A 17,794-nucleotide genomic window follows, 5' to 3' on the forward strand; every position below is an offset into this window, starting at 1 on the left:
CCTGTAGTCTTACCCAACCTGACACACTTTGTTACCTCTTGAGTTTATTTGATTCTTAGGTTAGTGCAGAGCACACATCCATGCCTCTTGTTTTGTTTGGGAAGTCACTAGCACTTTTGGGTGCTACCAGAAATACATAATGAAATAATAATCATAATTGATAATCAAACTTCATTTTTATAGGCATCTTACTGCATGAAAAGCATTCTAAAAAGAAGTTTGGCCAATACATAAAATGATGTAGGAAAGGAAAAGTTGTCCGTAAAGGGAGATCATTAGTTTTTCTTCCTTTTGCTGATAGCATCATCATAGAAACACCAGAAAAGAAAGAATACTCCATTAACTTCACTTGATTTATTGAGTTGCTTGTTCACTGCCACCATTCACCATAAAAATGGAGTAGATGCATCTCAGTCTAGAAGAATGATGTCATAAAATACCTTATGCAAAACATTTTAATAATAATAATAGTCATTTGCTATGTAAATATTCACTAAACCACAAAGATATGAAAGTAGAAATACTACCTAAAAAGACATTTTAATTATTTAAAAAGTTATTAAAATTCTCTTAAAGTTCATAGTTGTGGAATATACAATACAATTAAAGCAATTTAAATATAGACAATGTTAGAAAGGAAAAGGCATAAGAGCAATCAAAAAAGAACCTATCATAGATTTTCAACACTGAGGCATGAGTCAATCCTGACTGTTAATCCACCTTTCATGATTATCCTCCTGATTCAGGCTTTTGCAAAAGTATATGTCTATCAATAAAAGCACTTAAGGAATAGAGTGTGTGTTTGCTTAAAGCTAGGCATGTGCTTTAAAAACCTTGTCAAGCTTGTTTTGATGGCATTGTCTAAAGTTTATAACTCTTTTACTAAGGCTCTTTGAAGATGTGACTGCATTGTTGAAGCTGTTTCAAACAGTTTCTAATTCTGTTGTGCTAGACCCAAAAGATCTTTAAAGAATATAGATAAACTGATGGTGAATCCTACTGATCCTGCTACTCCTATGACTGAATTCTGTTAAATGGTCTTATATCAGGAAGCACAGCAGATTACATACCATATTTCTGCAAACTGACCGTCAAGATTGTTAAACTGCTTTGCTCGTCTTTGTGGCCATTAGAAATCTCAACACTTCCAGTTAATTCTTCACATTTTCACCTAAATACATAATTTAATGTGAAATCAGGTACTAGGTGAGAAATTCTCTATATCACAAACTTATACTACATGAGCAAAGACGTCTAAAATAGAATAACTTCCTAAGCTTTTCAGTTATGATGATCTAACCTAAAACAATGTTCTGCAGCTCATTAATTTTAGAACCTGCTTTTGCATAAAGCTGATAAAATATTATACTGTAGGTCTGGATAATTACAAAGCTGCAAAGGGAGCTTTACTTTAGAATTATACCACATATTTTTTCTAGTAGTAAAATGACAGAAATAAATGAGGACTAGTATTTTTTTGACAAGGCAAGAAAAGAAGGACTATCAAAACTAAGACTGAATACTTTTTCACCTACCAAAAAGCACAACATTCTAAATAAGCAGAGATTTGAGTATCAAATAAGCAATTATTGGTCCAAAATATAAAGTATCGAGTAGTAGAAAATATATAATTCCAGAATATTTCTACACAAATAATAAAACAAAATGAGACATTTCAACTAGATATAAGGAAAATCTTTTACCATTAGGACAGTCAAGCATTGGAACATGTTGCCTAGAGAAGTCATGGAGTCCCCAGTTTTTAAAGACTAAGCTGGATAAAGCCCTGAGCAGCCTGGTGGCACCTGAGTACAGGAGGGAGCAAAACAGGTGGCATAAAGCAAAAGAAAACTTTTTTTTTTTTTAATTACCACCTCTTTAAAGCTAAAAAGGCAGTAAGTATCAAGTAATATTCTCAGATAAAAGATTAAGAATTAGAGAAAAAAGATTTGTATGCTAGTAAGTAATATATTATAGATCAGGAACCACTTGCATAGCGAGGTTAGTGCATAAAGACAGACAGCAATGAAGGAAGGGACACTCTAAATTATTTCAATAAGTATGTACCTCCTTGCACTGCAGTGCTCCTCACAAATAACTAAAAGGCAGTTGGGACCTTGGAGATAAACATGAGGTCAGCAAAAAGAACTCTGAAAAAACTGAAGGCTAGCATTTATTATTGAATTACAAAAGAGGTTTTAGGCTCTAGCTTAAAAGAAATAAAGTAAGAAGTTCTGAATAACAGATGCAGGTGTTCATATATGGAGAATATAATTCATATAATTCAGAAAATTTAATATTACAGACTTTTGGAAAGAAAAAAAAAAGATAACATCAGCAGCAGAAGTAATAGCGATACCAAAATAATCAGGGAATAAGAGATGGCTGCAAACAGAGGTGTGCCAAACAATGAAAAATAAAAGGAAAAACACCTAAAGAAAGTAAATAGCTAAAAAGCTATTCTCAGGAACAGTGACACAAGAGTAATGACAGTGAGGGACAGACTCCTTTGAAAAGCAGAAGACCTTGCAAGCAGGTCTATCAGCACAGCTATGCTATCAACACAAGCATCAATATTTTTTAGAACACTGAGAGCAAAAGAATGAAGGATAAGATGAAGATATCAAAGAGACTGAGCAAGCAATAAAGATGACAAAAGGATAAATGAAATGATTGATGGTACACACCTTGATACCATAAAGAATAAGGAGTACAGAATGTGAGAAAACAGTAATGTTAGGTCATGGGACGTATTTATGAGAAGATAATTCCAAGACAAGTTAACCATATACTGGTATTTTCATGAATTTTTATTAGCATAGTTTATTGACAGAAGAAACTACACATTTAAATTGAAGGTATAATTGTATAAAAGAATTGTGGAAGCTGAGCATATTTTGGGGGCAGGGAATGGGCTTAAAAAGTGAACTGTTTTCCCACCACATTCTTCACAGTACCAAAAAGAGGAACAGACTATGTCCCCGTTTTTGCTGCATGGGTGAGATGCTAAACTAGCACCACCAGAATCCAGGAACACAGGCTAGACGTGCAGCAAGGTATCTGCAGCACATTTCAATCCTAAATTCACAAGGCAGTTTATCACAATAAGAGTTACAGCTGCAAACTTGAAGGTGATTCTGAGTTTTCTTTGCACAAGGACTGTTAGATCCTCACTGCACACGAACGAGCAGACTGAATGGGATGATTACTGAACTGATTCATGGCCTACAGATGTTAAATCCAATCCATAAAGGTATCGAGGCAATGAAACGATAAAAATAGCTGATACATGAATACTACTAAGTCCTAAACGATATAGAAAAAATTACAAATCACTTGAAAAAGCAAGCCAATGGCATTACGCTACTCACCCCTTGAGCAGAACAATACCTGCCATGAAAGTTGAATAAAGCAGCATCAGTGACAAGGCCTGCATTTTAATTGTCTTTCAGATGTCCTCTCCACACCAATTGCATCACAGTCAATTAAGAACCTTTGACCCAATACTGAGAAGTAAGATATTGCCTTTCCAGCATAGTTCTCACAAATCACTAGTCATATTTGGCAAACCATTGATCAGTAATAGAAATTCCATATTTTTGTTGAGGTTTTCATGAGATACTCTAGTCTTATAGAAGCAAAATCTTGAGTAGAACATGTAGCTTAAAATAAGTAATCTTGGGAAAAACACATGAATAGCTATTTGACTTCAAAGAAACAGCATAACTTAAGACAAGTACATCCACCTTTTCTCTCCAGTTCACCCTTATGTCACGTCTTGGAATAAATTAATTTAAAATGGCTTGATTTGTTTCTACAGGATTTTTACTGGATTCACTCACCTTTTCCCACTAATGGTCAGCCATCTTATTTCGAGACAAGATTCACTACTAATTGAAAGAATGAGATGCTGTGGTACTACCTTACCTTGAAAAGAGACTCCATCAGGCAAAGAAACTTTAAAAGCACACTAGAGAGATTTACATAGAAAAAACTGACTGAAATAAAATGTTTACTTGTTTCGGTGATTTTCTCTTCGTCATTCATTAAATGAACAGTTAACTGAGGACACTTTCTTGTTTTTATCTTAAGCACATTACTGAAAGTACAGAAGCATAAAGAAACGTCATGCAGCAAATTTAGCAGGAGTCACAGTGCTATTCTCACTGAGGCAGGTTATTAGTTTGAATTTAATAAAGTCTCATTTTTTTATGGTACACATTCTAACAATGCACTACATACAACTATAGCTCGAAACGTTTAAAGGTCTATCCCGTAAGTCCATTTTAATGTACAAAATTTCCAGCACAGCTGGCTTTATATTCAGTGCATAGACTCTACCTTATAGACTCAAAGAAAAATGTGGCACAGAAGACATCTAAACTTTTCTCATCAGAAGCAAATCATCCTTATCCCAAAACAAATTTAAATTAGTTGAATGAGAGTAACGAGCACAGTGTAGAATAAATACAGAAAACAAATTAGCTGGTATTTTTTCATTAATATCCCATGCAAGTGTATACTATAGTGATAAATACATATTTTTGGGTTTCTAAAGCTATTAACACTGCTGTATTCATTTTTTGAGCATTCATATTTTATGAGCTGGGCAAGTTAGTGTATATTGCAACTCCCATTTTTTAAAATGCTGTATCACTTCCGGATAGAGGAAGGGACATTAGAATTATAAATGAGTAAACTTCAGTGTGTGCATGTCGTACTCTCCATTAAAGCTAAAACAGAGCAGTTGTGATGCAACTGATTCGTAGTTACTCCTGTAAATGGCAACACACACTTAAACAGGGTAAGTTACACTGACTGGTAAATTTATGAAACTAATAGAAAAGGAAAGTCTGCAGGGGTATAAAAAAAAGAAAAGAATAAGGTGGATACAAAAAAGAAAAGGTAGGGAGAATAAGAATGAAAGTTCAGGAGAGGAAAAGAAGATACTCCTGGCTTTGCACAATTACACAAAATGACTTACACATGCTAGGTTTTGTAACTACTGTTGAGGGATGTATCTGTTTTTCACTTATAGATGATTTGGAGCCAGTTGGGAAAAGGATAAGCTCACTTCGTATGTGAATCCAGTCACACACTTGATCTTGATTTCAAATTCTGCATTTTATGTTAGAAATAATAGAAATTATATTGAAATATCTATTGACTTCCATGTGTTTTAGTCAGAAATCACAAGCAAGACAAAAGTACAACACTGCAATTCTCAAAACTTCCAGTCAGCTAACACTCTGAAAACACCTGAAGTCTTTGTAGGTATCAATTTTAAATATTCTTGGCTTGCACAGAGATACTTAAATCTTTACAGCACTGAAGAACTTGGTACTTATCACATGCCACAGCCAACTGGCAAGACGACTGCAAGTGCAGCTAGCCACAGCACACGACGGAGGTAAGGCTTAGGCAGGGCAGCGTTCGGCACTGTGGTATGGAAGTTCTTCAGTCGATTTAACTCCATGTTCCTTTCATGACTTAAAAGCTTGTACTTTTGGAGACTAAGGTCATTATTTCAATGACAGAAACAACTTACAGTCCTAGCTGTTAACAGCAATGTGCGGGAAACTACTAAGAGAAGTATTAATGCTCTTAATTGCAAATAAACAGCTTTTCTCTCACTTCCATCTCTTCTACAAACTGGTGGGTCTAATTCATTTTGTCTAGCTCTTCTCTATTTGTTATTTTGAGTGGATTTTTTTTTTTTGTATTTCACTGTCAAATAGTGAAGACCCTAAACTGTTTCGGGTAATTCTGCTGAGAACTTCAATACCATCACATTTTATGCTCCTCTATTATCAGGTTATTATTTTATATTTCCATTGATTTTCCTTTCTATTAAAATGTGAAATGCAAAATTACCAAGAGACATGAAAGAATAACCATAGGGTAATACTATATTACAATAGAGTTTACTTGTGAGTGTAGGTATAGAGTAGTACATAATTAACTTATCACAAAAATAAAAAAGGATCATGGTAATTCATATAAGAATTACTGGATGACTGATACCATAAATATAACCACAGTGACTAAACTACATGAACATGATCCAAATGGTGTTTGAAAATCCTGTATCCGTACCAAATGAAAATATCTCATGGTGATTAATTTTACTGTTCAAAGATGAAAAGTCAGCACTGGTAAACAAAAAAGCTCATCTGTCATCTGCCTGCAACAGTTTGCAATTCTGTGATTGTTTAAACTGTTGTTAAGAATTGAGCATACCAGAACAATAATACATGCACACTAATACACACTACTTGTTTTTTCCCCCTCCTTTTCTGCTGCTAAGGCTTGTTTCCCAGATAACTTGGGCTGTCTAGTCAGAAGCAAATACTGATAGTTACCCTGGGTAACTGGACAAACAGCATTTTTCAGCACAGACAGGTTAGTTTTGAAATGGGGATAAACTGATGCTAATGGGGACAGGAAATAGGATCATGAGACAATTTTCAATTATCATAAAAATAACTTTATTAAAAACAATCAACCAGAGTAGGAATAATATCTCTGCACTTCTCGGCGTGCCAATATCCTACAGCTCCTGCAAGAGAAAAGAAAAGGAAGTGCATGAAAAAACAATTTAGTGCTCTACATAGTGCATTGTCAATTTTTCCACACTGCTTACCCTTCTCCTCTGCTTCCAGCAAGTACTGGCAGGACACTGTCTCTACTCATTCTATGCACAGAGGACACAGAAAGATTTAGTTCACTGTCAGAAACATCAATTTTTCTATGCAACTGTAATATACGTTACAAGCGCACCACTGTCATGGAACATTTATTGTGATACTTACCTTCTGCTTTCTGAATCCTTGCATCATTTACTGAATGAGACTTGACATCTACATAACACCTCCAAGTAGGAAAAGGACAAAGTAACACTGATTCACCGTGGCTGTGTAAACATGGCACAGCTCTGGCATTTGGAGTCTCTTCTCCTGTAGCAAGATAACTTCAATACACAGTAAACAACCTTCTACTAATAACCCCCCCCCACCCTAGTAGCCTAACAATGGGTTCCAAGTTCTCATGGGCATGTCCAGATTGTACTTACTACTTTGAAGCCTCCTCTCAGGTCCTCTCTCAACTGGAAATACAAACTCTCACTGGCACGTCTTCTGGCAGCTGTCTCTACCATCACTTTTGACATGCAGATCTTGCCTTTGACGTGCAGATCTCACCTTTGTCCTGCTAGGCTTGTTTCAGTAGCGTACAACATATACAAGTCACTGTCTACATATTTTTGCATCTGGTTAAACTGCAACTGAGCCCAAACAAGGCCAAGAGTAAAATCTCAACATTGCAAGTCATCTAATTGCATTAGTATACCCTTGTGGTGTCAGTTTTAACAATTCCTCAAGCTCAGTGAAGCATTTACCTAAATACCACATTCAAAATGCAGGTTACGAGACTGGGTATAAGGTCACGTTTAAATACTCAGCTGTCTGTTCAGTGTTGGTGCCATCCAATTACCTGTATTTCATGATAAAAAGCGTTTACCTCTGAGATACAGCAGCCATGCAGGAACCTAGGGCGTATGCCTAATCCCAAACCAGAATGTACATAATTTGCGTACATAGAGACAAAATATAGCAAAGCCCCGCTGTATGCAGATGAGATGCTGTGTCCTCGGTTGAAATCCAGCCTCGAAGCACACATCCTTTCTCCCCGAGGTGACAATAAAGCATGAGTGTTCTTGAAACCAGCACCATGCAGAAGAGGTTTGTACCTGGCACTAGAAGTTACATGAAAACTTACCTGGAGGCTTGTAGACAATATCCATTTTTAAGGCTTCTCAAATTCTCTTTTCTAATCCACAGATAACACTTTGACCTTACTAGTAGCCCCCGATCAGCACATAAGGATACACAGTGCACATTCACATTGGAAGTGACAGACTAATGGTTATATGTAGCATTACCGATGACATACACCCACTTTTATAGACTGATACCCTGCTCAATGCAACTAGTGCCTCCCCCCAGCCTAGCCCCCAGCAAAACAGAGAAACCCAGACCAATTCTGGCTTTCTAAACTTGTCAACTTACTGTGTTATCAATATTTTTTTAGTTTCCCTAAGTTTCATCTCAAATGATTAGTAGCTTCAGTCAGACAAAGCAGAAGAAACCAAACACAGAGGAAGGTCACCAGAGTAAGTTACATATATTAACAGTATTTTATCCATTTTATCCACACAAGTTCACAGCATTACTATTTTGATAAAGCATTACTATTTTGATAAAGCACTACAGGCAATTAACAGCACGCATAAGTTAACCACATGGTAAATCTTAGTCTTGTCTTTTAAAAAAAATGCAAGTTAATCCAACCCAGTTCATTGCTAATACATAAAATGCAGAAAAATTGGAAGAATGACATACCAAGAAAAGTACAGATGGTAGCACCGAACCGAGATGGTAGCTAGGTTACAAACCACCTAGGGATAAATCTCTCCCTCCCACTAAACCAAAACCAAACCATATCCCCCAAACTGAGCCAAGATGTTGTAAGGCAGCCTGCAACATGTTCACCAGATGCACGTTGACTTTCATTTAAGCGGTACACTTTCCTAAACAGGTACAACCACTGGCAGAGCTTCCTCCAGCCCTGAGGAACCTCTGCTTCATCCATTACTCTTACAGTACACAGACATCAGCTGTTTGTATAAAACTCTCTCTTCTGGTGTTCATGTCTCTTTTCTCTAGAGGTGATAAACGACTCTTCTTCCCAGCTAAAAGAATCCCATGGAAAGTGCTGAAAATCTAAAGCCATTTCATGCCTCAGGATACTATTGTTATTTTGCAGCATACTTAAAAAGGACAGGTATTTCACAAAGCAAACAGAAAGACAAGGTCCCAAGAGCAAAGCCTTTACTAAATTTGAAAAGGTAAAATCAGAAGAAGGTAATGAAAAGTTGGGGCAGCTTGAAGAAAAAAGGGATTCAAGGAGCGATGACAACAATGGTAGTAAACTTTACAAGTATCAATGCCTATCGGAACAGCCCCTCTTAGTTCTTCAAGAATTTACTGAAGGAGTACAGATGAAGTATTTTAAATGCTTGTGATTAACAACAATATAATCATTAGACAGATATGCTTTGATAGTACTGGGGGATGACTGTGATCAGAATCTCTAATAATAGATTTTATGTAAAGAGGAGCATAAAAAACAGTGTGCCATATTACCAGAAAAGGATCTACCTGCTTTAAACTTTAAAAAAGGAATACAGGGAAAACTGAACTTTATTTTTTAAACATATGTCCTTTAGAACATGTACATTCTTTGCTCATGTAATTGAACATTCATCCTCTCTTCCAGAGAGGATAGGAGTGTTACAGGGTTTTATAACAGATAAGAGCTGCTAAATGGTAACTAAGGCTAGGACCATCCATGCAAACACTGGTTATTTATTTTCATTGTCTGTTTGCTGCTACAAGACATTGAGTTTCAGAGGACAGCTCACCAGCTGCACATTTTGTGAGCTGTGCAGGAACTAATGTACTTTGCCTTTTTATTTCTTTGCAAACAGGAAAAATACTAAATTGTTGCAGTCTTGCTTATACTGCCCGTCAGCAAAACTAACTTTTGCGGTTTGGAAAAATCAAAATGCATCTGCCACAGTGCATGACACAAGGTCACAGAGTTAATTTAGTTAACTGGTTCATGTGTTCCCAGAGTCTTGGGCATACAACCGTCTTACCGCAATCAGGAGGCAGTGAGAATCAGCACAATGAAAATAAAGCATGCACCATCTTCTCCAATATTAACAACTGCTCAGGGTACAGGAAACTGAATACATTTCACATTGTAGTTGTTGCAAAGAGATATATAAATTTTAATAGGATCCCATTCTTGAGTTACTTTATTGCTCTGCTCAATTAAATAATTCAGCTCTTACAAGGGTATTATATATCATTCATACTCCATTGACTTCAGTGAAGCTTCTTCTGATTTTTCCAGAAAAGGTAACCAGTTCTAAGGAAAAATACTAACTTCCTGTGTAAGGCCTAAGTATCAGCAAGTTAAAAGTAGCAACTAAATATGGTAACCGCTGTATTATTTTTGCAATTCACACATGGGGAGATTCAGGTTATCACATCATAATTGTTTACACCATTGATATAGGTTTAACTGCTAAGCAGCCTAAGGATGAGGACTATTTCAGGTAATGACTGTATTTCCACCACAACTGTAGCGACCTACCTGTTGCACTTTCTTGGGGCATTTTATTTTCAACCGTATCCATTGTAAATTACTGTTACAGAACAAAAGATAGAGATTCTGGATCATCAGATGAGGTGGTGTAGGTGAATTGCTGAAATAGTCATGTTTGTTCATGTATTGTAGCAGGTTATTCCAATACTCACTCACCTTCATGTTTCGTCCCTTAACACACCTTAGCTACTCATTCTCAGTGTAAGAAATGAGTAAAACTGACGACTCCTTGTCTTGGGCACTGACTCTTTGCCCAGACCACTTATTTCCAAAGATCACTCTCAGGCTTTTGCATCTCCTTGTATCTGGCAGTTAAAATAATGATTTCACTCTGCAGCTGGGACCACATGCACGAAGTCAGTCTCCACAACTCAGCTTTCAACTGCTACCTGTTGCACCAAAGTAACCTGATCAGCCATGTTGGCTATCAGAGATATTTGGCTTCATCATCCAATTTTCCATCAGACAAAAATAAACCATTCAGCCTTGATGTGCGGTTAACCGCTTGGGTCAAAAAATGACAATAAGCTGTAGATACTCATATTCCCATGCTATCCAATGCTAACAATACATCACTTAGTTTTCTGATTGAATAAAAGCTGCTTCTTTCAAACTCTCCTTTTTTTACAAACTCACTGCCTCACATGAGCATTACCAACAGCCAGTCTGCTTTCAATTGACATGAAATTGTTAATAGAATGAGCAGATTTCCAGTTTCTAGGAACATCATCATAATATTTACTTACCTTTGTGTAAATAAAATTGCGTGCATCATCATTGGTGAGACCCTGGGAACCATGCAGACATGTGCACCAATCCAGACCAGGTGCATTGCACTCCTGCGTGAGCTGTACACTATTCTCCCATGCACTGCTGTGCTCTCTTACAAGGAGCCAGGGAGCACAGGCAAGGAGGCAGTGAAGTCTGCACCCTCTTGCAAGGAAGAAATAGTTTCTGTGTTACACACTACTGAAAGATATTCCCCAGAGAGCTGAGGAATCTAAATGCAGAAAGCCTGACACAAATTACTGTAACTAAGAATCTAAGGCACAGAGAGATTAAAATACCTTGCCCAAAGCCTTTCTGGAAGATCGCATCAGAGATGGAAATGGAATCTAGCTCTCATGAGTGAGTATCAAACACAAGACTTTTTTTTTTTTCCCCTTTTTTCTTTGAGGTACTAGAAAGTGTAAAGCATTTCCTTATCACCAGAATTTCATAAAGCTTGGCCACTCTGATCACAATACTTAAATCCACATTTTTAAGGACAGAGTGTCCCTTGAACACATACTGGGCTTTAATTTAATTCAAGAGAAGCTGCACGTGCATAGATCAGAACCGTACATTAATTGTTACATTTGCAACATTTTAAAACCGGTATGCCATGTTAATACGCCTGCATTTATCTCTGCTATCCATACAAAGAAACAGACACTGCAAACCAAAGCCAGCAACAACATTAAAGTATCAGGTATTCATGTTTGGGAATGCACAATATTGACTATTGTATGGAACATAAACCTGACAATATCCAAAAGGGGAAGGGGGTGTGAGAACGTGAGAGCGGTTAACACAACAGTCGGTGTGGCAGATAAACTGAATGCATAACTCTTGTTCAGTAAGTCCTGCACATGAGAGCTATCTGGTAGGAAGTGGACTTCAACAGGTAAGGAAAAAGCAATGTACACAGCCTCTAACTATTGAGCTCTGGAACTGGCTGCCACAGGAGCTTGTGGGGGAAGACAGTATCAGCTGGTTCACAAAATGATACACAAATTCATGGACAACAGATCCCTAACAGGACAGTAGAAGGACTGGGTAGGTATATACATACACTCCAATGATTCTTGAGAATCTAGCAAAAAAAATGACTGCGCTCATCTACTTTCCGTGGCAAATGTACACTAAGCTAGATGTGTAGTTAGTGTACATTTCATCTGTCCCCTGGGGCACCTCTACAGACAGATGTTCCTATCTACATGAGATTTGAGCTTTACCTACTGTGGAAGGAGTTCAACCTTGCCTGGGAATCCAGGCTTACATGGTTTTCAAGCAAAATTTCTGGAAGATGATGATGAAAATGGAATTCCTATGTCAACTGAGCCCACAAATGCAATGAAAACCTTAGAAAGAGTGCTCCCTCGATCACGTACAAACAAGGCTAAGCTCTGCAGCATCTATACGTTGTTATTTTTCATAATTGGAAAACACCCTTCCCACAACTGCAATTATTCTCTACAGTAAAGAAGTAAACTCATGGGAGAGGCTTTGCATGAGCAGCCCTAATTTGATGAGTGTATTGTCACCTGATCTCTCTGTATACAGGGTGGGGATTTGTCCTTTGCTATGTGTGCAGTAATGATTCCATATGTGCTTACACTTCCTAAGTAATTCTTCAAAAAGATTGGAGGGTTTAAGAAGCACAAGCATTTCACTTTTGTGTATGATTCTGGAACTTTATTTTTTCTAGCCCACAGAAAACCACCTCAAGCCTCATTTTAGACTGCTGTCATAATATTTTCAGGCTTGAGACACAAGATTTCATTAATTTCTATCCATCAAGATCTGTTCCAACATTAAATAAGACAATCAGAAAGCTACTCATATGAGAAGACTACTCTGAGCCAAGACTTCAGGGGTTGGCTTTATTTCAAGCCTTAAAGAGATGTCTAAAAAAAAACCAAAAGAGGAAACCAAAATGCTCAAAATAAAGTGAAAATAATTCAGCTTTGCCTCCTGAGCAACACTTTCCTGCTTCCTATGGAAAGGCGTACTCTAAGAATCCTATATATATTCCTTATCCTGTTCCTTTTATGTATGTGCTTTTCCTTCAATTCATATGCCTCAAGACTGCTGCTTACAATTTAAGTTAAGCAGTAAAACTAGGATATATGCAGAGCCTTTAAAGTAACCATTTCCCAGTTGTGCTTGTCCACTAAGTCTGTGAAAACACTTGCATTGATTCCACCAGTACTTTTAAAGTCTCATGTAAAGCAAAGTGAAACACTAGACTTCTGGAGATCACAGACTAGTTCTCTAGAGAGAACTGTTCTCTAGGTATGCCACAGAAGTCCAAAAGCAGTCAGAAGAAATCCCTCAACCTGCTGGCTATCCTCTTGCTAATGGAGCCTGCAACGCAGTTAATACTCATCACCATATTGCCTTCGTGACAACTTATATTCAACCTGTCAAGAAGATCCCCATATCACCACTTACAATCACTAGGCCATCATATTTTTATTTTTAAAATCTAAAAAAATTAAGTAAAACTCAACATAGGGAAAGGCCACATTAAAAGTAATTTTTTATGACTTCGATATGAATTTGCAAGCTTTTTATTATAGTGTTTTCAGTCATATTTAATGGTTTATGCAAGCTGTTTTTAAACAAAGGATGCACCAGTCCACTAACTCTGCTAAGGACAAACCTCAGCTTCCTCGAGGAAATTACCTATGCTCTCTGCAGATCACCAGCTGAGAGGTGAAGCGGTGACCTGTTAAGCCTATCATTCCATCCGGCTATGAATACATTACAGGGCAGCAACTGAGTCAATAGAACATCATCTTTTCCTTTCCAAAATTATAAGCAGCAATTATTCACTCCTCCTTTAGCTTTTTTCCTAAGCTGAAGTTAACTTATTTCACAGGATCACAGATATTTGTCCCTTTTCTTAAAAGTATTCCTCTGACTTGTCTGTTAAAAGCTAATGAAATAGTTCTTATTAAACCTAGTTATATTTAACATTGTAATCAACACCAAATTCTGAAAAAAAAATTAATTCTAATTTAAAATTTACTTTCCTTTACGTGAAGATAGGCATTAACTCTTTCCTAAAAATCTCATATAAAATATTATTCTGCAAATGTCATGATATAGCCATATAATCTTTATATTATGTTTCATTAAACACCAATAAAATACCAAAACATCATTATGTAGTTTTTAAGCTTCCTACCAGTGGACAAGAGAAAAATTAAATCTTCATATAATTTCAAATGTAATTGGTAAATACAGTAGGAGCCCAATCCAAAATCCACTGATGGAGGTCACAGGAGTCTTCCCATTAACTTCCATGTGCTTTGGGATAAGGCACCAAGATAAATATTAGCAAGTGAAAGGAAGAGAGATGAAAACTTACCCATGAATTCAATTCCCAAATGGTCTGCTATACCCAAGCAAGCATGTAAAAGAAAAAAGAAAAAAGAGACAGAAATGTTAGAAATAGACCAAAATGTAAATATCCCCTTTATCATCACTGGTAGCATTCAATATTTATACGGCAGAGCTGCAGAACACAATGCAGGGTCGGGGCCCACTGTGTGGGTACTGGTCAAAAAGAAAAGCAGAACCCTGCCCTTCGAAGGGCAATCCTAAAACGGCAAGTTAGGGCACTGAGCTGTCACAGAAGGAAAGTGTATTTGGGGAAGGACACGAACGCCTTTACTCATTATATTTATATTCAACTGAAGTGCCTCAAGCCAGCTACCTACAGGAATTTCATTTTCTCTTCCTCCTGAAACTCCTCTCTCAACATGCTAACTACTATCATTAGTTAGACAAGGTTCTTGCCTTCATTTTCTCTGACAGAGATCAAAACCTAAAGAGATGAACGGAAGGCTTTTACTGAGTTTTGCAGCTCTCGCTACAGCACAGTGGCCACACCTGCACCCAACGTGATTGCATAACTGCTATCTGTTGTGTAACAGAAAATCTGACTTCACGAAATCATTGCCTTGTTCCTTACTTAGCCATTTGACTGATATGATGCAATAGTTTCAAGACATTTAGAACTGAAGCAAAAATCTTAATGTTTTTAGCATATTGACCGAATTTACCGTGTGGCGTTCAAAACATTTCAGGACCCTTTTTTCACATGAGAAATTAGGATATGACAGATGTTTTAGTGTAAAGTAGATTTAAATTTATATAAAACACTTATTAATTTTAAGTTGATAGTAAGTATGTTTAAGTTGATATGTGATTAAAGAACAACAACCTCTCCATCCTGCAGGGACAGAGCAACAGAAAAAATGCTAACTGACTTTTCAGAACGGAGTGTGTAAGGAGTAGTAGCTTCAGGTCCAAACTGAAACTGCAGAAGGCCAGATGTTCAGAAAGGCTGCAGAACGCAATTCTCTTCTACCCTAGACTTCAAATATTTTGCTTTTCCATGGGAGGTAATAATTTGCATTATAAAGAACAAAGAAGGATTTTTTTTTTTCCTGAGGAAAATGCAGTATTTCCCTTTTAAATATCATAAAAAGCAAAATATTTTAATTGCGTTTGTCTTCCTTTCAATTTATAGTCACATTTCCTTAATACAGAACAGAATAATGCATGATTTTGCCACAGTTTCCAAGAGCAGTGTGTGCAGAGAGGAAGGAAGTAGGGAAAGAGCAGGAGGGTTACAAGAAAGACAGAGCCAGACTGATGTGTTGGCTTGTGCTTGGAGCTGGGAGGTACTACTGGGAGCTGTGTGAAACAGTCGGTCCCATTAACTAATGTACTGCAACTTTCAAAAGTCCACTTAAGAACTAGACAGCAAAGTTAAAAGGTCTTCCAACATAAACAAGCAGTAATTTTAAACACTTTATCATATGAATTGTCAGCTCTGGTACCTGTGATGAGAACATGAAATATCTGGGTTTCTGTTGAAAATGCTGGGAGTGATTCACCTTTTGCAACCTTTCAATCCTTCCAGAAAGCATCAAGCATCAGCTTGCTCAGTTCACTTAGCATACAAATCTCTAGAATAGTTGCTAAACTCCCCATCTGTCTTCATGCAGAAGACACAATATGCATTTCAAAAGAAAAGAACATAAGATGATGCTATGTGGTGTAAATACCTTATTAGCATGGTGTTAGGACAGGCGTATTATGCAAGTCTAGTGACACCCAAATGAATCTTTCTTTTTGGTATTAAATACATAACTCAAAACCATACATATATATGTATTCCACATTACAGTCTTGTAATCTGTATTGCAGTCATGTACAAGCATGATGTACAAACATCCCTGGTACATTTGACACAGGAATGTAATCTTTGTAAGAGCATGAGATCAGAAATATCAAAAGTGCATTCAACATACTGTATTCACAGATATTTGTAACTTGGGTTTTTTCCTCTAATTTTCTGTACCTGTGAAATCTGCAAATATTATCTGTGTGCAATTCACACCTTGCATCCTTCTGTAAACAACATCAAGATACAGTCAACAACTGCTTACTTTAAAAAATGTTAACAGAGATCAAAGCACCATAATCTGGTCTCCAAGGAGCGAAGGATATTCACACATGAAGCAAGATCATGCAATATCATCTTTTTAAGTCTATGTAGAGCAGCTGAAAAAACAATTCTCCTAACTGGGCTATACACATTTTCTACATGTTTTCCATTTGCAGCCTGCAATCTCCTCGTTGAGTTCACCAACATGGTGAAAAGCCACTTTTGCAAATAGTGCATACAAAATACACCTTTCCTTTAAAAAGATGGAAAAAAGCATTCTGGTTCATCTTTGAGAGGCTTATACGCAAGTGAGAGTCAAGGCTATCTGTAGCCTTCCTGGGAAACGCATTCAACTGTAGAGGGTAGAAAACATGTCAGGTTATTTATTTTAAATATCTCACGTGCCTGGAAAACAACTTCAGCAATCAGCATAATATATATTGCTGACAAAGCTGATTTACCCAGGTTCTGATGAAAGCATATCTAATAGGATAAACCTTTACAGTAAAATATCCAAGCTGCCACTTTCTACCATCAAGCATAGTTCAACAAGCTCTGTGAGCAGCTATCTGGGAATAGAAAATAATAAAATTATAATTCTTGTGGATTTAGCGCATGCTGGCACTGGTGCAGCCCTCTTGCCCCACTGCCGTGGCACACGTACAATGGCACCAGCACCCGAGCCTGGGAGCTGGCCTCTGCGCTCACCCTCATGTTTGGGGAACGGGTGCTGCACCAGAGCCAGCACCGGCCAGGAGGCGGCCGGGCTGGGAGCCAGGCTAAGCCCGCTGGGTGCACAGTGGGTAACGCCACAGGTGACAGCGGCACCTCAGGGACTATACATTGCAAACAAGCCTTCCACGCCATCAGGCAAGTGCTGCTCAAATGCAGCAAACCATGGTTGGTGGTTTGTTTTTTTCCTTTTTTTTTTTTTCCTCCCCTCCCTCTTTTTACAACTGCAAAAAGACAGTTGTAGCACAACCATTCTCCATGTCCTTCCCCTCGTTCCCTGGTTTGTGTCAAGCCTCTGTGTTTAAAAAAACAAGAGACATTCTGATCCCAGAAACAACAGCACTACCTGGGCTGCTCTGAGACTTCAGAAGCAAAAGGGTAAAAAAAAAAAAAAAAAAAAGAAAAAAAAAAATCCTCCTAAGAGCCTGAATGTACTCACACCCTTCTCTTCCTTCCCCCCCCCACTGCAGAAATTCAGCTGCACTCACAAGTTATCAAAACCCTAACTTTGCCACTTGTTTTCCTCAATACAAATATGGCTCCTGCAGCAATGGCGTTTACCAAAGCGTTCAGCATATTGAATCGGGGACATGAGGCAAG

At 37.5% G+C, this 17,794-nt stretch overlaps 1 protein-coding gene across 1 annotated transcript in view; it reads right to left on the reverse strand.

Moving 5' to 3' along the window:
- NRG3 (neuregulin 3) overlaps nt 1-17,794 on the reverse strand; it is a 436,962-nt gene that overhangs the window by 61,324 nt on the left and 357,844 nt on the right. The window contains 1 exon segment of the mRNA XM_052799207.1: nt 14,372-14,398. Coding sequence (XP_052655167.1) covers nt 14,372-14,398 — 27 coding nt within the window.

Source organism: Harpia harpyja, chromosome 10 (assembly GCF_026419915.1).
Source record: "Harpia harpyja isolate bHarHar1 chromosome 10, bHarHar1 primary haplotype, whole genome shotgun sequence".
Classification (NCBI taxonomy): domain Eukaryota; kingdom Metazoa; phylum Chordata; class Aves; order Accipitriformes; family Accipitridae; genus Harpia; species Harpia harpyja.